This window comes from Haematobia irritans, chromosome 5 (genome assembly GCF_050003625.1).
Source record: "Haematobia irritans isolate KBUSLIRL chromosome 5, ASM5000362v1, whole genome shotgun sequence".
NCBI classification, from domain to species: Eukaryota; Metazoa; Arthropoda; class Insecta; order Diptera; family Muscidae; genus Haematobia; species Haematobia irritans.
Window position 1 is genome coordinate 140,734,847 of NC_134401.1, and position 17,648 is coordinate 140,752,494.

At 28.4% G+C, this 17,648-nt stretch overlaps 1 protein-coding gene across 6 annotated transcripts in view; it reads right to left on the bottom strand.

Annotated features, from left to right (window-relative positions):
* Nucleotides 1-242: 242 nt before the first annotated feature.
* The window catches only part of Ance-5, a 29,619-nt gene continuing 12,213 nt past the window's right edge, over nt 243-17,648 (bottom strand). For all 6 annotated transcript variants that reach the window (XM_075310709.1, XM_075310712.1, XM_075310714.1 and 3 more), the window contains exons 3-10: nt 13,400-14,120; nt 5,268-5,634; nt 4,977-5,088; nt 4,513-4,746; nt 4,224-4,444; nt 896-1,036; nt 443-615; nt 243-356 (exon numbers count right to left, since the gene is read on the bottom strand). In XM_075310709.1, coding sequence (XP_075166824.1) covers nt 337-356; nt 443-615; nt 896-1,036; nt 4,224-4,444; nt 4,513-4,746; nt 4,977-5,088; nt 5,268-5,634; nt 13,400-14,120 — 1,989 coding nt within the window. In that variant the 3' untranslated portion in view covers nt 243-336. The remainder of the gene's footprint in view (nt 357-442; nt 616-895; nt 1,037-4,223; nt 4,445-4,512; nt 4,747-4,976; nt 5,089-5,267; nt 5,635-13,399; nt 14,121-17,648) is intronic.

Sequence of the window (17,648 nt, forward strand, 5' to 3'; positions counted from 1 at the left end):
CTCTTGGTGTTTCCTTTGAGATAGAGTAAATCATGGAACATCGACTTTCAAAACAGATTTTTATACAAAGTGAAATTAACAAGAAAAACAGATCAGCTGCATTCATTAGACGAAAAAATTATAAATAACCAATATTACAAAAAGTTGGATATTAAAAACAGGTATTCTAATTTGGGATGCTTTGCTTTAATTGGATTTGGAGTTTTTGGAATAATATCAATGAAATAAAAATGAAGAAGAGATTTCATAAAATACAAATATATTTTTATTTTTATATCTTTTATATATATTAGGGATTATTTATATTGTCTTAATTGCTAATTTTCAAGCGTTATTTTAAAAATAGTTACCACATTCTGTAAAAAAAAATAGAAAATTGTTATAATTTTTGTTGGTTTTAATTTTTATAAATATTATTTTTTTTTGATATAGATATACTTACTAATATCATCATCCCAACCGGGTACTAAGCCCAATTCTTTATTCTGCTCTTTAAGCCACACATAGAGGGGAGCAAAATATTCGAGAACACCTTGGGCACTAAGACGCCTATCTCCAGTGGCATATTGTAAAATGTCACGCCAGTGTTTGGTGGATCCCATTTTCATAACATTTCTGGTAGAAATATATAGGGTATTACAAAAGATAAGTAAGATAATCGATTGCTTGGTTATGCATCGCGAGAAGGAATAAGGTCACCTCAAACATGAGACATAATTTTACTTTTTCGGGAAATTTTGCGCAGTTTTGTACTTTGACGAAATCAGATATTTAATTTCAGAGAAAATGACTTGATTGTGACAAATATGCTATATGTTCCCAGAGAAAAAGCAATATTACGCTCTCGAAGCATGTTTGAGGTTTTCATATTCCCTATTTGGGTTTAGATACTCACTTGACAACATCACCCACAGCAGTGCTATTATAAAAGTCACAATTATATAAAGGATGTTGAGGATTACCAGGTTTATATTCTGTACTCAGTAAACAAAATGAACGATAGAATTGAAGGCCCATAACTTCAGATATGAATTTACTGGAAAAAAATAAAAATGGATAAAATTAGTAGAAAATGTGAACTTCGATTTGTACCCACGGTTGCCACTCGTCTCAAAAATTATATACCAAAATTTCAAGAAAATTTTACAAATAATCTACCAAATTAAAAAAAAAAAATAAGTATATACGGTCGTAAGTTCGGCCAGGCCGAAGCTTATGTACCCTCCACCATGGATTGCGTAGAAACTTCTACTGAAGATTGGCATCCACAATCGAATTACTTGGGTAAATACGTATATAATTAAGTTTGACAAAATTTTCTATAGAAATAAAATTTTGACAACATTTTCTATAAAAGTAAAATTTGGACAAAATTTTCTATAGGAATACGATTTTAACAAATTTTTCTATAGAAATAACATTTAGATAAAATTTTCTATAGAAATAAAATTTTGACAAAATTTTCTATAGAAATAAAATTTTGCTTGATTATTTTTGACTCGAATGGCAACCATTATTATGAACCGATATGGGCCAATTTTTTTGTGATTTCGGATCGGCTATATATAACTATAGATCGATATGGACCAATTTTGGCATGGTTATTAGCACCATATACTAACACCAGGTTGCAAATTTGAACCGGATCGGATGATTTTGCTCCTCCTAGAGGCTCCGGAGTTCAAATCTGGGGATCGGTTTATATGGGGGCTATATATAATTATGGACTGATATGGACAAATTTTTGAATGGTTGTTAGAGACTATATACTAATACCATGTACCAAATTTCAGCCGGATCGGATGAAATTTGCTTCTCTTTGGGGCTCACCAAGCCAAATCGGGGGATCGGTTTATATGGGGGCTATATATATTTATTGACCGATATGGACCAATTTTTGCATAAGTGTTAGAGACCATATACCAACACCATGTACCAAATTTCAGCCGTATCGGATGAAATATGCTTCTCTTATAGGCTCTGCAAGCCAAATTTGGGGGTCCGTTTATATGGGGGCTATACGTAAAAGTGGACCGATATGACCCATTTGCAATACCATCCGACCTACATCAATAACAACTACTTGTGCCAAGTTTCAAGTCGATAGCTTGTTTCGTTCGGAAGTTAGCGTGATTTCAACAGACGGACGGACAGACGGACGTACGGACGGACATGCTCAGATCGACTCAGAATTTCACCACGACCCAGAATATATATACTTTATGGGGTCTTAGAGTAATATTTCGATGTGTTACAAACGGAATGACAAGGTTAATATACCCCCCATCCTATGGTGGAGGGTATAATAATGTCAAAATTTTATTTTTATAGAAAATGTTGTCAAAATTTTATTTTTATAGAAAATTGTGTCAAAATTTTATTTCTATGGAAAATTTTGTTAAAATTTTATTTCTATGAAAAATTTTGTCAAAATTTTATTTCTATAGAAAATTTTGTCAAACTTTTATTTCTATGGAAAATTTTGTCAAAATTGTATTTCTATAGAAAATTTTGTCAACATTTTATATCTATAGAAAATTTTCTCAAACTTTTATTTCTATAGAACATTTTGTCCAAATTTTATTTCTATGGAAAATTTTGTCAAAATTTTATTTTTACAGAAAATTTTGTCAACATTTTGTTTCTAAAACTATGTACCAAAATTTAAAAAAAAAAATAAAAATTGGTCAAAATTTTATTTCTATAGAAAATTTTGTCATAATTTTATATCTACAGAAAGTTTTATTTTTATAGAAAATTTTCTCAAAATTTTATTTCCTTGGAAAATTTTCAAAAAATTTTATTTCTATAGAAAACTTTATCAAAATTTTAATTCTATGGAAAATTTTTTTCAAAATTTTATTTCTAGAGAAAAAATTTTCCAAATTTTATGTCCATAGCAAATTTTGTCAAAATTTTATTTCAATAGAAAAATTGTTTTATTTCTATAAAAAATTTTTTCAAAATTTTATTTCTACAGAAAATTTTGTCAAAAGTTTGTTTTAAAAATTATGTACCAAATTTTCAAGAAAATGTTACTAAAAATTTGTCAAAATTTTATTTCTATAAATTTTTTTTCAAAGTTTTATTTGTATACAAAATTTTGTCAACATTTTGTTTTTAAAATTATGTACCAAAATTTCAAGAAAATGTAATAAAAAATTTGTCAAAATGTTTTATCTATAGAAAATTTTGTCAAAATTTTATTTCTATAGAATTTTTTTTCAAAAATTTATTTCTTAGAAAATTTTGTCAACATTTTATTTCTATAAAAAAAATTTGTCAACATTTTGTTTCTAAAATTATGTACCAAAATTTCAAGAAAATGTTACTAAAAATTTGTCAAAATTTTATATCTATAGAAAATGTAGTCAAAATTTTATTTCTATGGAAAATTTTGTCATAATTGCATTTCTATGGACATTTTTTTCAAAATTTTATTTCGATAGAAACATTTTTTCAAAATTTTATGTCTTAAGAAAATTTTGTCAAAATTTTATTTCCATAGAAAAATTTGTCAAAATTATATTTCTATAAAAAATTTTGTCAAAATTTTATTTCTATAGAAAATTTTGTCAAAATTTTGTTTCTAAAATTATGTAGCAAAATTTCAAGAAAATGTTATGGAAAATTTATCAACAATTTATATCTGTAGAAAATTTTTAAAAATTTTGTTTCTATAGGAAATTTTGTTATAATTTTATTTCTATGGAAAATTTTGTCATAATGTCATTTCTATAGAAAATTTTGTCAAAATTTTATTTCTATGGATTTTTTTTCTCAAAATTTTATTTCTATAAAAAATTTGTCATAATTTTATTTCTATAGAAAATTTTGTCAACATTTTATTTCTATGGAAATTTTTTCAAAATTTTGTTTCTATAAAAAATTTGTCATAATTTTATTTCTATACAAAATTTTGTCAAGATATTATTTCTATAGAAAAGTTTATCAACATTTTATTCCTATAGAACATTTTATCAAAATGTAATTCCTATAGAAAATTTTGTCAAAATTTTATTTCTAGAGAAAATTTTATCACAATTTTATCGCCATAGAAAATGTTGTCAAGATTTTGTATCTATAGAAAATTTTGTCAAAAATGTTTATTTCTAATCTAAAAAGTCTTCAATTTTCTATATAATTCTACCAACTGTGGCAACCGTGTTTGTAACTCCTTCTTCTCTTAACTCTCTTTTTTCCACATCACAATTTCCACTTACATTGTATTCGATCTGTCGGGACTGAGACCTCTATAAAATTTAGAATCTGGATCAAAGTTCAATTCATTACGTCTATTCGGTGGTACAACCCCGGCATATTTGTGCTGTAACTTCCAGTATTCACAATTATAATCCCTTGGACTTATACGTCCATCCATAACATCAACGAAATATTTGTCATTTATAAAATATTGCGGAATAGCCATTAGAGTATGGACACCCTAGAATATTGAAAATTATATTTCTTCAAAATTAAAAAAGAAAATAAAAAAGAAAACTATCCACTTACCATTCGAAATAGACGATTTAGTGATTGCTCAGCTGGTAAACTATCATTGACCACAATGGCCAATCGACTCAAGTGTCTTGGAGTCCCAGAGGCAATAATAAAAGCTTCACCCAAAGCACTACCAAATCCAGGACATGGTTCATTGTCTAAACCAAAAGGTAGTTGAGATTTGTACATATTGTACTGTAACTCAGCCACATGACCATGCATTTGAAGAAAGGCTCTATAGTCCACCTGGAGGGAATAGGAAATTGATTTATAAATATGCCTAAGGGTAAATATTTAATATTATTATTATAATTATATAATATTATTATAATTATATAATATTATTATAATTATTAATATTATTATAATTATAATCTAAATACCCGACGCAGCTGTCTCCCATATGTCCAATGTATACATTTTTGCAGGCCTTTAGTGCAACCCCAAAAATTTGTTCTATTTCTAGCTATAGTTACCTTATTACAGAAACGCAAGGCGACATCTGGTGGAAAGTAAGATACCTCTACACGACAAACTCTGTTGGGGTCATCTTCATTGATTCGCCTAACAAATTTACTCATGAATTCTCTTGAAAAATTGTAGAAAGAATAATACGTGTTGATTTAATGTAATTAACTTTGAATTAATTTAATATTTAATATTAATTAAAATTTAATATTTTCCCGAACATACTTTTAGGATTTAATCGAATATTACAAAATATTGCATACTTTTAGGGGTTTCAGAAAAAAACTAACTCAACTTACTTGGTCAATTTATTTAAATTCATAGATTCATAAAATTCCGAAGCTTTACGTATCATATGCACCGGTGTCTCCATAACTTCTTCCAAACGTTGTTTAACCGTTGGCAATGGATGCTTGGGAAATGGTATCCGAAATATTGGTGAACCATACCAATCTTGTGTTATTATCTGTTCCATTACTGGGGCTGGTATGGCACCATCCATGGCATCTGTCAAATGTTTGCCATACTGTTGACGGGCCCAATGACGTAGATATGCATGCAACTCCTGATAGAGGGGCATTATTTCCCACACCACATCTTCAAGTTCACGTTGAAAATTTTCCGTATCATAATACAAATACCAAGTACGAGATGGTGTAACATGACCTACAAGATAGAACGAAGAGAAAAAGAAATGGAAGTGGATTAACAAATTGTAATGTGTACACAGAAACAAATTTCACGAAAATTTTTCCAATTAAATTTTTAATTGAGTTGAAAAAATATTCAATTAAAAATTTAATTGATTCAACAAATTTTGAAATAAAAATAAATTATCAATTAATTTTTTAATTGACTTTCAATTAACTTTTTTAATTGATTTTCAATTAACTTTTTTAATTGATACCATGATTGAAGACATTTCAATTAAAAAAATTAATTGGATAAATTATCTTCGCGATTGAATCAGAAAACAAAACTTTTTGTGTGTAAGTAAAGGTTGTGTACATTTTTGTTTTTCAAATTTTAAGATCCATAAATTCAAAATTTGGTTCTTGTGGGTATTAAAAAGGAGATTGAGGTTTGTACAGCAGATACACAAAGAAAAATTCATTAAAATTGAGCTAACAAAAATAGCTTAATGAACATTTTGCATTAAGGCAATGAAAAGTTCATTAATAGTATGAAATCTTTCATTATGCACATTTTCCTATGAAAATTAAATTTTGAATAAATTTTTTATGGAAATTAAATTTTTAGAAAAATTCCTATGAAAATTAAATTTTGAATAAATTTTTTATGGAAATTAAATTTTGAATAAATTTTTTATGGAAATTAAATTTTGAATAATTTTTTTATGGAAATTAAATTTTGAATAAATTTTTTATGGAAATTAAATTTTGACAAAATTTCCTATAGAAATGCAATTGTTAAGAAAATTTTCTATAGAGACGAAATTTTAACAAAATTTTCTATAGAAATAAAATTTTGACAAATTTTTATTAAGATAATGCAACCTTCCATTAATAGTACGAAACGTTTGATTGTTTAACAAAAAATTTATCATTATAATGAAGAATTTCTTTATATTAAGGAATTTCTTTCGTTGGTTCAATTTTAATGACAAATTTCGTTAGTATAACGAAGCTTTTTCTATCAGTGAAAATTTCGATAAATATAAATTTCCCAAAAAAAAAATTCTTTGCACCACTGTCTCAAATGTATTTTATGCCACCATTTCAAATCGGGGTTACTGCAAAAAATCACAGCATTTTGCGTTGACATTTTAATTGCAAAATCAATCGCAAATGGAGTCGTATCAAATGCATCGTCCTTTAAGATGATGATCATCCATTGAATGTCCTTTTGCCTAACTAACTATGCAGCATGTGGATAGCTGGAGCATTGCTTAACCACATACACATAATCCTCTTACGATAAGAATGAATTCTTAGCCATCCTCGATGATGCATTATTAAGAGGAACTTAATTCATTGGTTTTATATTGGTTACATGACCATCTATGGAGTCATATATAACTGCGATGACGTTAAGGACAATGGCATTCGATGTGAAGGGTAATTAAATGCAATTTCTTGGTTCGACAAAATATATTGACTAGGGGAAACTACAAGGGTACTGGTCTCATATAGCCATCCATCAATGGCTACAATCAAACATTTGTAAACCTCAACTCATTACAATGGTAAATGGAGGTCAAGTAATATTATAATAGAATTTAATGGAAATTGTATTTAAATTATCCATGGAATTTTATTTCTATAAAAATGTCAAAATTACATTTCTTTAAGAAATTTTCTCAAAATTTCATTTCTATAGAAAGTTTTCGGCAATATTCCATTTCTATAGGAAATTTTCGGCAAAATTTCATAATTATGAAAAATTTTGTGAGAATTTCATATTTTTAGGAAATTTTGTCAAAATTTAATTTCTATAGGACAGTTTGTCAAAGTTGTAATTATATAGGAAATTTTGCCAAATTTTCATTTCTAAAGGAAATTTTGTCAAAATTTCATTTCTAAAGGAAATTTTGTCAAAATTTCATTTCTAAAGGAAATTTTGTCAAAATTTAATTTCTGTATAAAATTTTGTTAATATTTGATCTCTATGGAAAATTTCTTAAGAATTTCATTACTATAGGAACTTTTGGCAAAATTTTATTACTATAGGAAATTTTGTCAAAATATCATTTCTATAGGAAATATTTGTTAAAATTTCATTTGTATAGGAAATATTATGAAAATTTCATTTCTATAAGAAATTTTGTCAAAATTCCATTTCTATAGGAAATTTTGTGAAAATTTAATTTCTAAAGAATATTTTGTTAAAAATTCATTTTTATAGGGAGCACTTAAAAAAAAAAAAAAGTGAACTCTCTATTTCACTAAAACCAATTTAACTTTATTTTAGTTCATGGAATTATTATGTTTGGAGAAAGTTTCCTTTACTATAATAATTTTTTGTGTACGTTAGTTAAATTAAATAAAACAGAGAAAAAAATTATACTCAAATGAAGCATAAAGATTAACGAAATTCGTGTCTTCCCCAAAATAGTTCAGAATTTCTTAAATTTGTAAATTTTACCAAAAATGCGTCCATCATGAACTTCGTATGTCACTAAAGATATTCTTGCAATTTTTAACCAGGGCTGTGGAGCCGGAGCCGGAGTCGAAGTCTTGGAGTTGGAGTCGGAGTCGTAAAAATTTTGCTCGACTTCGATTCCGGCTAAACCAAATTTTTTAAAACACTTCACATTTTTGTAACTAAGCAAGTTTTTACTCAAATTAGTTTCCATTGCGTTATTCATTCGATCAATGTACAGCATGATTGTAAATGAAAATCAACTTCCAATTACGGCTATCTTTTGATGTTTCCTAGAATGTTAGACTAGCAGATGGGCTGGATCGATCCATTTTAATACCCGAAATTATTTTTTTGTTTTTAATTTTATTTTAAGGCCATATACATATGTGGAATATTGACAGAAAATTTTTTCAAAGTTGTTTTTTATACCCTAAACCACATAGAGGTCAGGGTATAATAAGTTTGATCGGCCAAAAAATGTGCCTACCAGAAATATTGATTTTAGACCCCATAAAATATATACCGATCGACTCAGAATCACCTCCTGAGTCGATCTAGCGCTTGGTGTCCGTCCGTCTGTCCATGTATTTGTTGTTCACAGGATTCGGGTCGCAATTATTAACCGATTTTGATGAAATGTGGTACAGGGAGTTTTTTGGGCACAAGGACGAACGCTATTGAATTTGGGGTCACGTTGCGCGTTTTTTCAAACGGATCCTCACCAAATTTGGCAAGAGGTAATCTTTTCCATCGCCCTTCAAGTCTGCAAAGTTTCATCCAAATCGGTTTAGATTTAGATATAGCTCTCATATATATGTTTCGCCCGATTTTCCCAAATTTGGCCACAAAACCTTTATTTATCAACTGATCTTACCCAAATTTGGCTAAATGTAGTCTTCTATAGCACTAACTATATGTGCAAAAAATCGTCGAAATCGGTTAAAATTTAGATATAGCTCCCATATATATGTATAGCCCGATTTTCCCAAATTTAGCCATAGAACCCTTATTTATTAACCGATCTTACTAAAAGTTGGCTAGATCCAGTCCTCTATAGTACTAACTATATGTTCAAAATTTCATTAAAATTTAGATATAGCTCCCATATATGCATCGCCCGATTTTGAAAAATTCGCCCTTATAACCTTATGTTTGACCATAGAGGCCTTATTTCTTAACTGATCTTACTCAAATTTTGCACAAGGTAACCTTTTGTGGTATTAATCAAACCCGCAAAATATTATGCAAATTGGTTCAGATTTACATATAGCTTCCATATATATGCATCGCTCGATTTTCCCAAATTTGATCATAATACCCTTATTTATTAACCAATGTTACTCAAATTTCAAATTTTGATATACTAGCCGATCGTATTTATACGTAGTTGTAGCTCTTACATAAGAATATTGCTCGATTTTTACAAATTTGGATTTATTACCCACACTAATTGAGCGATTTTATAATGGGCTAAATATTAGTGGCATACTAACTCCGTAGGTGCAATATCAACTACAGTCAGTGTTGCTAGAAGTAGGGAAAATTCCCTATATGTAGGTTTTTTTCTAATATTTAGCGTCTTATAGGGACGTAGGGCCACAATGTGGGGACATTTTCACTCAACACAATTTGTAATAATTTTTACATTTTGGTGGCTCTAGAGGAGGAAATTAGAAGCCGGCACATATTGATCTTTAACAATGTGTGGTAACAACAGTAACCACTCGTGCCAAAAAAAAAGTCTAACAAAATTTGAAGATTACCACAAATTACCACAAATCTACCGAACAAATATTTCGATATAAACTTTTGTTAAAACTTTATTCCTGTAGAAAATTTTGTCAACATTTTATTTCTATAGAAAATTTTGTCAAAATTGTATTTCTATAGAATTTTTTTTTTCAAAATATTATTTCTATAGAAAATTTTGTAAAATCTGTATTTCTATAGATTTTTTTTTTCAAAATATTATTTCTATAGAAAATTTTGTAAAATCTGTATTTCTATAGATTTTTTTTCAAAATATTATTTCTATAGAATTTATTATCAAAATTTTATTTCTATAGAAAAATTTCTCAAAAAATTTGTTTATAGAAACTTTTTCCAAAATTTTATTTCTATAGAGATTTAACAAAAAACAAACAAAATACTAGTTTTGGTGGAATTCTACTAACTGTGGCAACCGTGGTGGTAATACAAATTTATTTTCTAGGTTTTATACGTTGCATTTTCATGTTTTAAGATGATAAAGTACATAGAACCATTTTTGTTTTGTAAACTTTGTTTAAATTTAACGAAAAATATTGTAGGGAAAATTATTTGGGAATGTTTGGGGAGGTAGGGAACTTTTTTGTCCTTGTAGGGTAAACCGAACATTTTCCCTGGCAACACTGACTATGAGTTATAATCAGATTGAGACAGAGCGGCCATAAACATGTACCCCTTAATCTTAAATATGCAACTGTGGTTTATCTCCCAGACCTATATCAATGTTACCCCACAAATGCTTATGATTACTAATTCAGTAAGGGTGGTTTAGCGTATGATATGGTTAGGTTAGGTTAGGTTATGTGGCAGCCCGATGTATCACTTAGACTATTCAGTCCATTGTGATACCACAGTGGTGAACTTCTCTCTTATCACTGAGTGCTGCCCGATTCCATGTGAAGCTCAATGACAAGGGACCTCCTTTTTATAGCCGAGTCCGAACGGCGTTCCACATTCCTGTGAAACCACTTAGAGAAGCTTTGAAACCCTCAGAAATGTCACCAGCATTACTGAGGTGGGATAATCCACCGCTGAAAAACGTTTTGGTGTTCGGTCGTAGCAGGAATCGAATCCACGACCTTGTTTGTGCAAGGCGGGCATGCTAACCATTGCACCACGGTGGCTCCCGTGGTATGGTAGGGTATGATATAGTCGGCCCCGCCCGAGTTTCTGCTTTACTTACTTGTTTTTATATTAAATTTTGTTAAATTTTAATTTCTAAAGGAAATTTTGTCAAAATTTCATTTTTATAGAAAATTTTATCAAAATTTCATTTTTATAGAAAATTTGGTCAAAATTTCATTTCAATAGGAAATTTTGTTACAATATCATCCATAGGAAATTTCGTCAAAATTTCATATCTATAGGAAATTTTGTCAAAATTTCTTTTCCTTAGAAAATGTTGTGTAAATTTCATTTTTATAGAAAATTTAGTCAAAATTTCATTTCTATAGGAGATTTTTTTCAAAATTTCATTTCTATAGGAAATTTTGTCAAAATTTCATTTCCATGGTAAATTTTGTTAAACTTTCTTTTCCTTAGAAAATTTTATCAAAATTCATTTCTATGGGAAATTTTGTCAGAATTTCATTTCTATAGGAAATTTTGTCAAAATTTAATTTCCCATAGAAATTTTAACAAAATTTTTAATTTAATTTTAATTTTAATTTTAATTTAATTTTCATATTGGTCAAAATTTCATTTCTATAGGAAATTTTCATTGAAATTTTTTCAAAATTGCATTTCTATAGGAAATGTCAAAATTTCAGTTCTGTAGGAAATTTTAGTCATAATTTCATGTCTATAGAAAATTTCGCCAAAATGTATTTCTACAGGAAATTTTGTCAAAATCTCATTTCTATAGGATATTTTGTCAAAATGTAATTTCTATAGGAAATTTTGTCAAAATTTCATTTCTATAGGAAATTTTCATTGAAATTTTTTAAAAATTTCATTTCTATAGGAAATGTCAAAATTTCAGTTTTGTAGGAAATTTTAGTCATAATTTCATGTCTAAGAAAATTTCGCCAAAAATGTATTTCTACAGAAAATTTTGTGAAAATTTAATTCCTAAGGAAATTTTATCAAAATTCCATTTCTATAGAAAATTTTGTCAAAATTCCATTTCCATAGGAAATTTTGTCAAAATTTTATTTCTATAGCAAAAAGTCTTCAAAATTTCATTTCTATAGGAAAATGTCTTCAGAATTTTATTCTATAAAAAATCTAGTCAAATTTGGAAAAAATTCATTCCTATTTTGGTAAAATTACATTTCTATAGGAAATCTCATTTCTCAAAATTGCATTTCTCAAAAAAAAGTTTGTCAAAATTTCAGTTCTATAGTATTTTTTTTTAAATTTCATTTCTATAAGAAATTTTCTCAATCATTTTGATAGTAGACTTTGTCAAATTATCAATTCTACAGGAATTATTTTTCAAAATTTCATTTCTAAAGGAAATTTTGTCAAAATTTCATTTCTATAGGTTTTTTTTCAAAATTACATTTCTTTAAAAAAATTTTCTCAAAATTTCATTTCATACATATATTTTCTCAATTTTTCATTTTGAACGAAAATTTTCTAAAAATTTCGTTTCTATAGAAATGTAGAAATTTTCTATAGAAATGAAATTTTGACAAAATTTCCTATAAAAATGATATTTTTATAAAATTTCCTATTGAAATTAAATTTTGAAAAAAAAAACCCATAGAAATAACATTTTGAATTTTGATTAGAAATGAAATTTTGACAAAATTTCCTATAAAAATGAAATTTTTATAAAATTTCCTATTGAAATGAAATTTTGAAAAAAAAATCCCATAGAAATAAAATTTTGAAAAAAAGAATCCCACAAAAGTGAAATTTTGCCAAAAATTCCCTTTAAAGATTTAATTTTGAGAAAATTTCCTACAGAAATGAAACTTTGACGAAATTTCTCATAGAAATGCAATTTTGACAAAATTTCCTATAGAAGTGAAATTTTGACAAAATTTCCTATAGAAGTGAAATTTTGACCAAATTTCGTATAGAAATAAATTTTTGCAAAAATTTCCTGTAGAAATGAAATTTTGAGAACAATTTGTATAGAAATGAAATTTTGAGACAAAATTTGTATAGAAATGAAATTTTGAGAACAATATGTAAAGAAATGAAATTTTGAGAAAATTTCCAATAGAAATGGATCTTTGAAAAAAGTTCCTATAGAAATGGAATTTTAACAAAAATTTCTATAGAAATGAAGTTTTGAGAAAATCTTCTATAAAAATGAAAATTTGAGAAAATGTCCTAAAGAAATGAAATTTTGAAAAAATTTCTTATAGAAATGAAATTTAGAAAAAAATTTCTAAAAAAACTAACATTTCTCACATTTGCTCAAAGAAAGGAATTATTGAAAAAATGTTCTATATTTTTGTGCAATATTTCATTTCTATAGGTAATTTTGTGAAAATTTAAATTCTATAGAAAATTTTGTCAAAAATGTGTTTCTCAAAATTTAATTTCTATAGGAAGTTTTGTCAAACATAATTTTTGTTTAAAGTGAATCCTTTTTTTCACTTACCATTATATGCGGCTGCCCTTCGCCACAAATCCACATATTCGAGAAAAGTTTCCTGAGCCAAATTATTATCCTTTGTCAAGGCATGTCGCCATTTCAGCCAATAGAAATACAAGGAATCCTTATTTTTATTATGCTCGATAATTTGCCTTATAGTTGGCTCCATGGCCACCATCTTGTCACTGGGTGAACTACAATCATTTTGACACACCATCGGTGAGGTTATAAACGATTGGATGTTACGCAACAAAGTTTTCGATCTTTCGTAGTCGTGCTTATTCAATCCGTGCAATTGTAATTTGGCCAAACGTTGTACCTGACGACGCAATGTGACATTCCGCAATTGTTGCACTGGGATGACACTTAGATTGGCTGCCAGTTCATAGACCAGATTGTGATAGTCATTGTCGATATCACGTTGAACGATGGCCTGATTGAGTTCACTGATGCTTACGCGTTTCTTGGTCAAACCGTGAAAAAGGTCACGCTTTTGCTGATAGATGTGCTCCATACTCTTTTGGGCGATGTCAAGGTAGTGTTGGGCGTGAGCCTCATAAACGGCTGAGTATTTGTAGGGGTCCTTAGTGGTCTGTGGAATTGGCTCGGTGGGAGTTGGTGTTGTTGCAGGAGAGGGCGTTGTTGTTTCGAATGAGCCATGGGCTTGGTGATGGTGATGGTCTTCAATGGTGGCTTGGCCATGGCAAAGGGCTAATGGAATTAGAAGCTATAAGAAAACTTTGTTATCATAGAATGGATAACGTTGATAAATGGCTGTGAGGGAATTTTTGATGGACAAATGCAGTGATATTTGGGGAAATTCAAGTTTTTGCCAGGTATCGAAACAAGGTGTAGGGAGCTACTGAATGGGACTAGTAGGACTATATTCAGAAGGACTATGCGAATCATCATCAGATAAGGCCAGAGGAAGATGATGATGATATACGGCGTGATGTTTAATTGTCTTACATTCACGATGTCACCTGATGGAGGAGAGATGATTCAGAACCTCGCCCAGCTTGGAAACAGACACGGGGAACTAATTTGAAAGTTCTTTGAAGACACAGGGAGCCACCGTGGTGCAATGGTTAGCATGCCTGCCTTGCATACACAAGGTCGTGGGTTCGATTCCTGCTTCGACCGAACACCAAAAAGTTTTTCAGCGATGGATTATCCCACCTCAGTAATGCTGGTGACATTTCTGAGTGTTTCAAAGCTTCTCCAAGTGCTTTCACTGCAATGTGGAAAGCCGTTCGGAGTCGGCTATAAAGAGGAGGTCCCTTGTAAAAGTAAAACTATATATTAAAAAAATATTTTTTACACTATACCACACTTCTCATCTACAGTATTAGTATTAAGGTTGCCACTCGTACCAAAAATAATCCACCAAAAATTTTATCAAAAAATCAAATTTGTGTGGTTAGTACATATAAAAATTTTGTTTTATTCGAAATAAATGGTTTATATGGAATTCATAGATTTTTTTTCAAAATTCTATTGCTATAGAATTTTTTTTCAAAATTTTATTTTTATAGAAAATTTTGTCAAAAATTTATTTCTATACAAAATTTTGTAAAAATTTTATTACTATAAAAAAATTCAAATTTATCAACATTTTATTTCTATAGAGAATTTTGTCAAAATTTTATTTCTATAGAAAACTTTCTCAAGCCTTTATATCTGTAGAAAATTTTGTCAAAATTGTATTTCTATAAAAAAAAAATGTCAACATTTTATTTCTAAAGAGAATATTGTCCAAATTTTATTTCTATAGAAAACTTTCTCAAGCCTTTATATCTATAGAAATTTTTGTCAAAATTTTATTTCTATAGAAAATTTTGTTAAAATTTTATTTCTATAGAAAATTTCGGCCAAATTTTAATTCTATAGAATTTTGTTCAAAATTTTATTTCTAAAGAAAATTTTGTCAAAATTTTATTTTTATAGGAAATTTTGTCAAAATTTTATTTGTATAGAAAATTTTGTCAACATTTTATTTTCATTGAAAATTTTGTCAAAATTTTATTTCTATAGAAAATTTGGTCAAAATTTTTTTCTATAGAAAATTCTGTCAAAATTTTATTTCTATAGAAAATATAGTCAACATTTTATTTCTATAGAGAATTTTGTCAAGATTTTATTTCTTTAGAAAATTTTGTCAAAATTTTATTTTTATAAAAAAATTTTGGCTTGAAAAAACCGCTAGGAATATTTTGATAATATATAAGCAGAAGCGGATAAGTCCGCGGCAAATGGCAAAATGCGGGTTATGTTCAACGCAATTAAACAACTGAGCGGAAAGAATCAAAATTTTATTTCTATAGAAAATTTTGTCAAAATTATATTTCTATAGAAAATTTTGTCAAAATTGTATTTCTATAAAAAAAATTATCACCATTTTATTTCTATAGAGAATTTTGTCAAAATTTTATTTCTATAGAAAACTTACTCAAGCCTTTATATCTGTAGAAAATTTTGTCAAATGTATTTCTATAAAAAAATTTGTCAACATTTTATTTCTAAAAAGAATTTTGTCCAAATTTTATTTCTATAGAAAACTTTCTCAAGCTTTTCTAAAAATTTTGTTAAAATTTTATTTCTATAAAAAATGTCGGCAAAATTTTATTTCTATAGAATTTTGTTCAAAATTTTATATCTAAAGAATTTTTTTTCAAAATTTTATTTCTAAAGAAAATTTTGTCAAAATTTAATTTTTATAGAAAATTTTGTCAAAATTTTATTTTCATTGAAAATTTTGTCAAAATTTTATTTCTATAGAAAATTTTGTCAAAATTTTTTTTCTGTAGAAAATTCTGTCAAAATTTTATTTCTATAGAAAATATTGTCAACATTTTATTTCTATAGAGAATTTTGTCAAGATTTTATTTCTTTAGAAAATTTTGTCAAAATTTTATTTTTATAAAAAATTTTTGGCTTAAAAAAACCGCTAGGAATAGTTTGATAATATAAAGGGTGATTCTTTTGAGGTTAGGATTTTCATGCATTAGTATTTGACAGATCACGTGGGATTTCAGACATGGTGTCAAAGAGAAAGATGCTCAGTATGCTTTGACATTTCATCATGAATAGACTTACTAACGAGCCACAATGTCGAATTTTCAGTGAATGGGCCCTAGAAAAGTTGGCAGAAAATCCGCTTTTTTATCGACAAATTTTGTTCAGCGATGAGGCTCATTTCTGGTTGAATGGCTACGTAAATAAGCAAAATTGCCGCATTTGGAGTGAAGAGCAACCAGAAGCCGTTCAAGAACTGCCCATGCATCCCGAAAAATGCACTGTTTGGTGTGGTTTGTACGCTGGTGGAATCATTGGACCGTATTTTTTCAAAGATGCTGTTGGACGCAACGTTACGGTGAATGGCGATCGCTATCGTTCGATGCTAACAAACTTTTTGTTGCCAAAAATGGAAGAACTGAACTTGGTTGACATGTGGTTTCAACAAGATGGCGCTACATGCCACACAGCTCGCGATTCTATGGCCATTTTGAGGGAAAACTTCGGAGAACAATTCATCTCAAGAAATGGACCGGTAAGTTGGCCACCAAGATCATGCGATTTGACGCCTTTAGACTATTTTTTGTGGGGCTACGTCAAGTCTAAAGTCTACAGAAATAAGCCAGCAACTATTCCAGCTTTGGAAGACAACATTTCCGAAGAAATTCGGGCTATTCCGGCCGAAATGCTCGAAAAAGTTGCCCAAAATTGGACTTTCCGAATGGACCACCTAAGACGCAGCCGCGGTCAACATTTAAATGAAATTATCTTCAAAAAGTAAATGTCATGGACCAATCTAACGTTTCAAATAAAGAACCGATGAGATTTTGCAAATTTTATGCGTTTTTTTTTAAAAAAAAGTTATCAAGCTCTTAACAAATCACCCTTTATAAGCAGATGCGGATAAGTCCGCGGCAAATGGCAACATGCGGGTTATGTACAACACAATTAAACAACTGAGCGGAAAGAATCAAAATTTTATTTCTATAGAAAATTTTGTCAAAATGTTATTTCTATAGAAAATTTTGTCAAAATTGTATTTCTATAAAAAAAATTATCACCATTTTATTTCTATAGAGAAATTTGTCAAAATGTTATTTCTCAAGCCTTTATATCTGTAGAAAAATTTTTATTTCTATAGAATATTCTTGCAAAAATGTATTTCTATGAACATTTTTGCAAAATTGTATATCTAAGAAAATTTTGCTAAATTTTATTTTTTATAAAATTTTTGCAAATT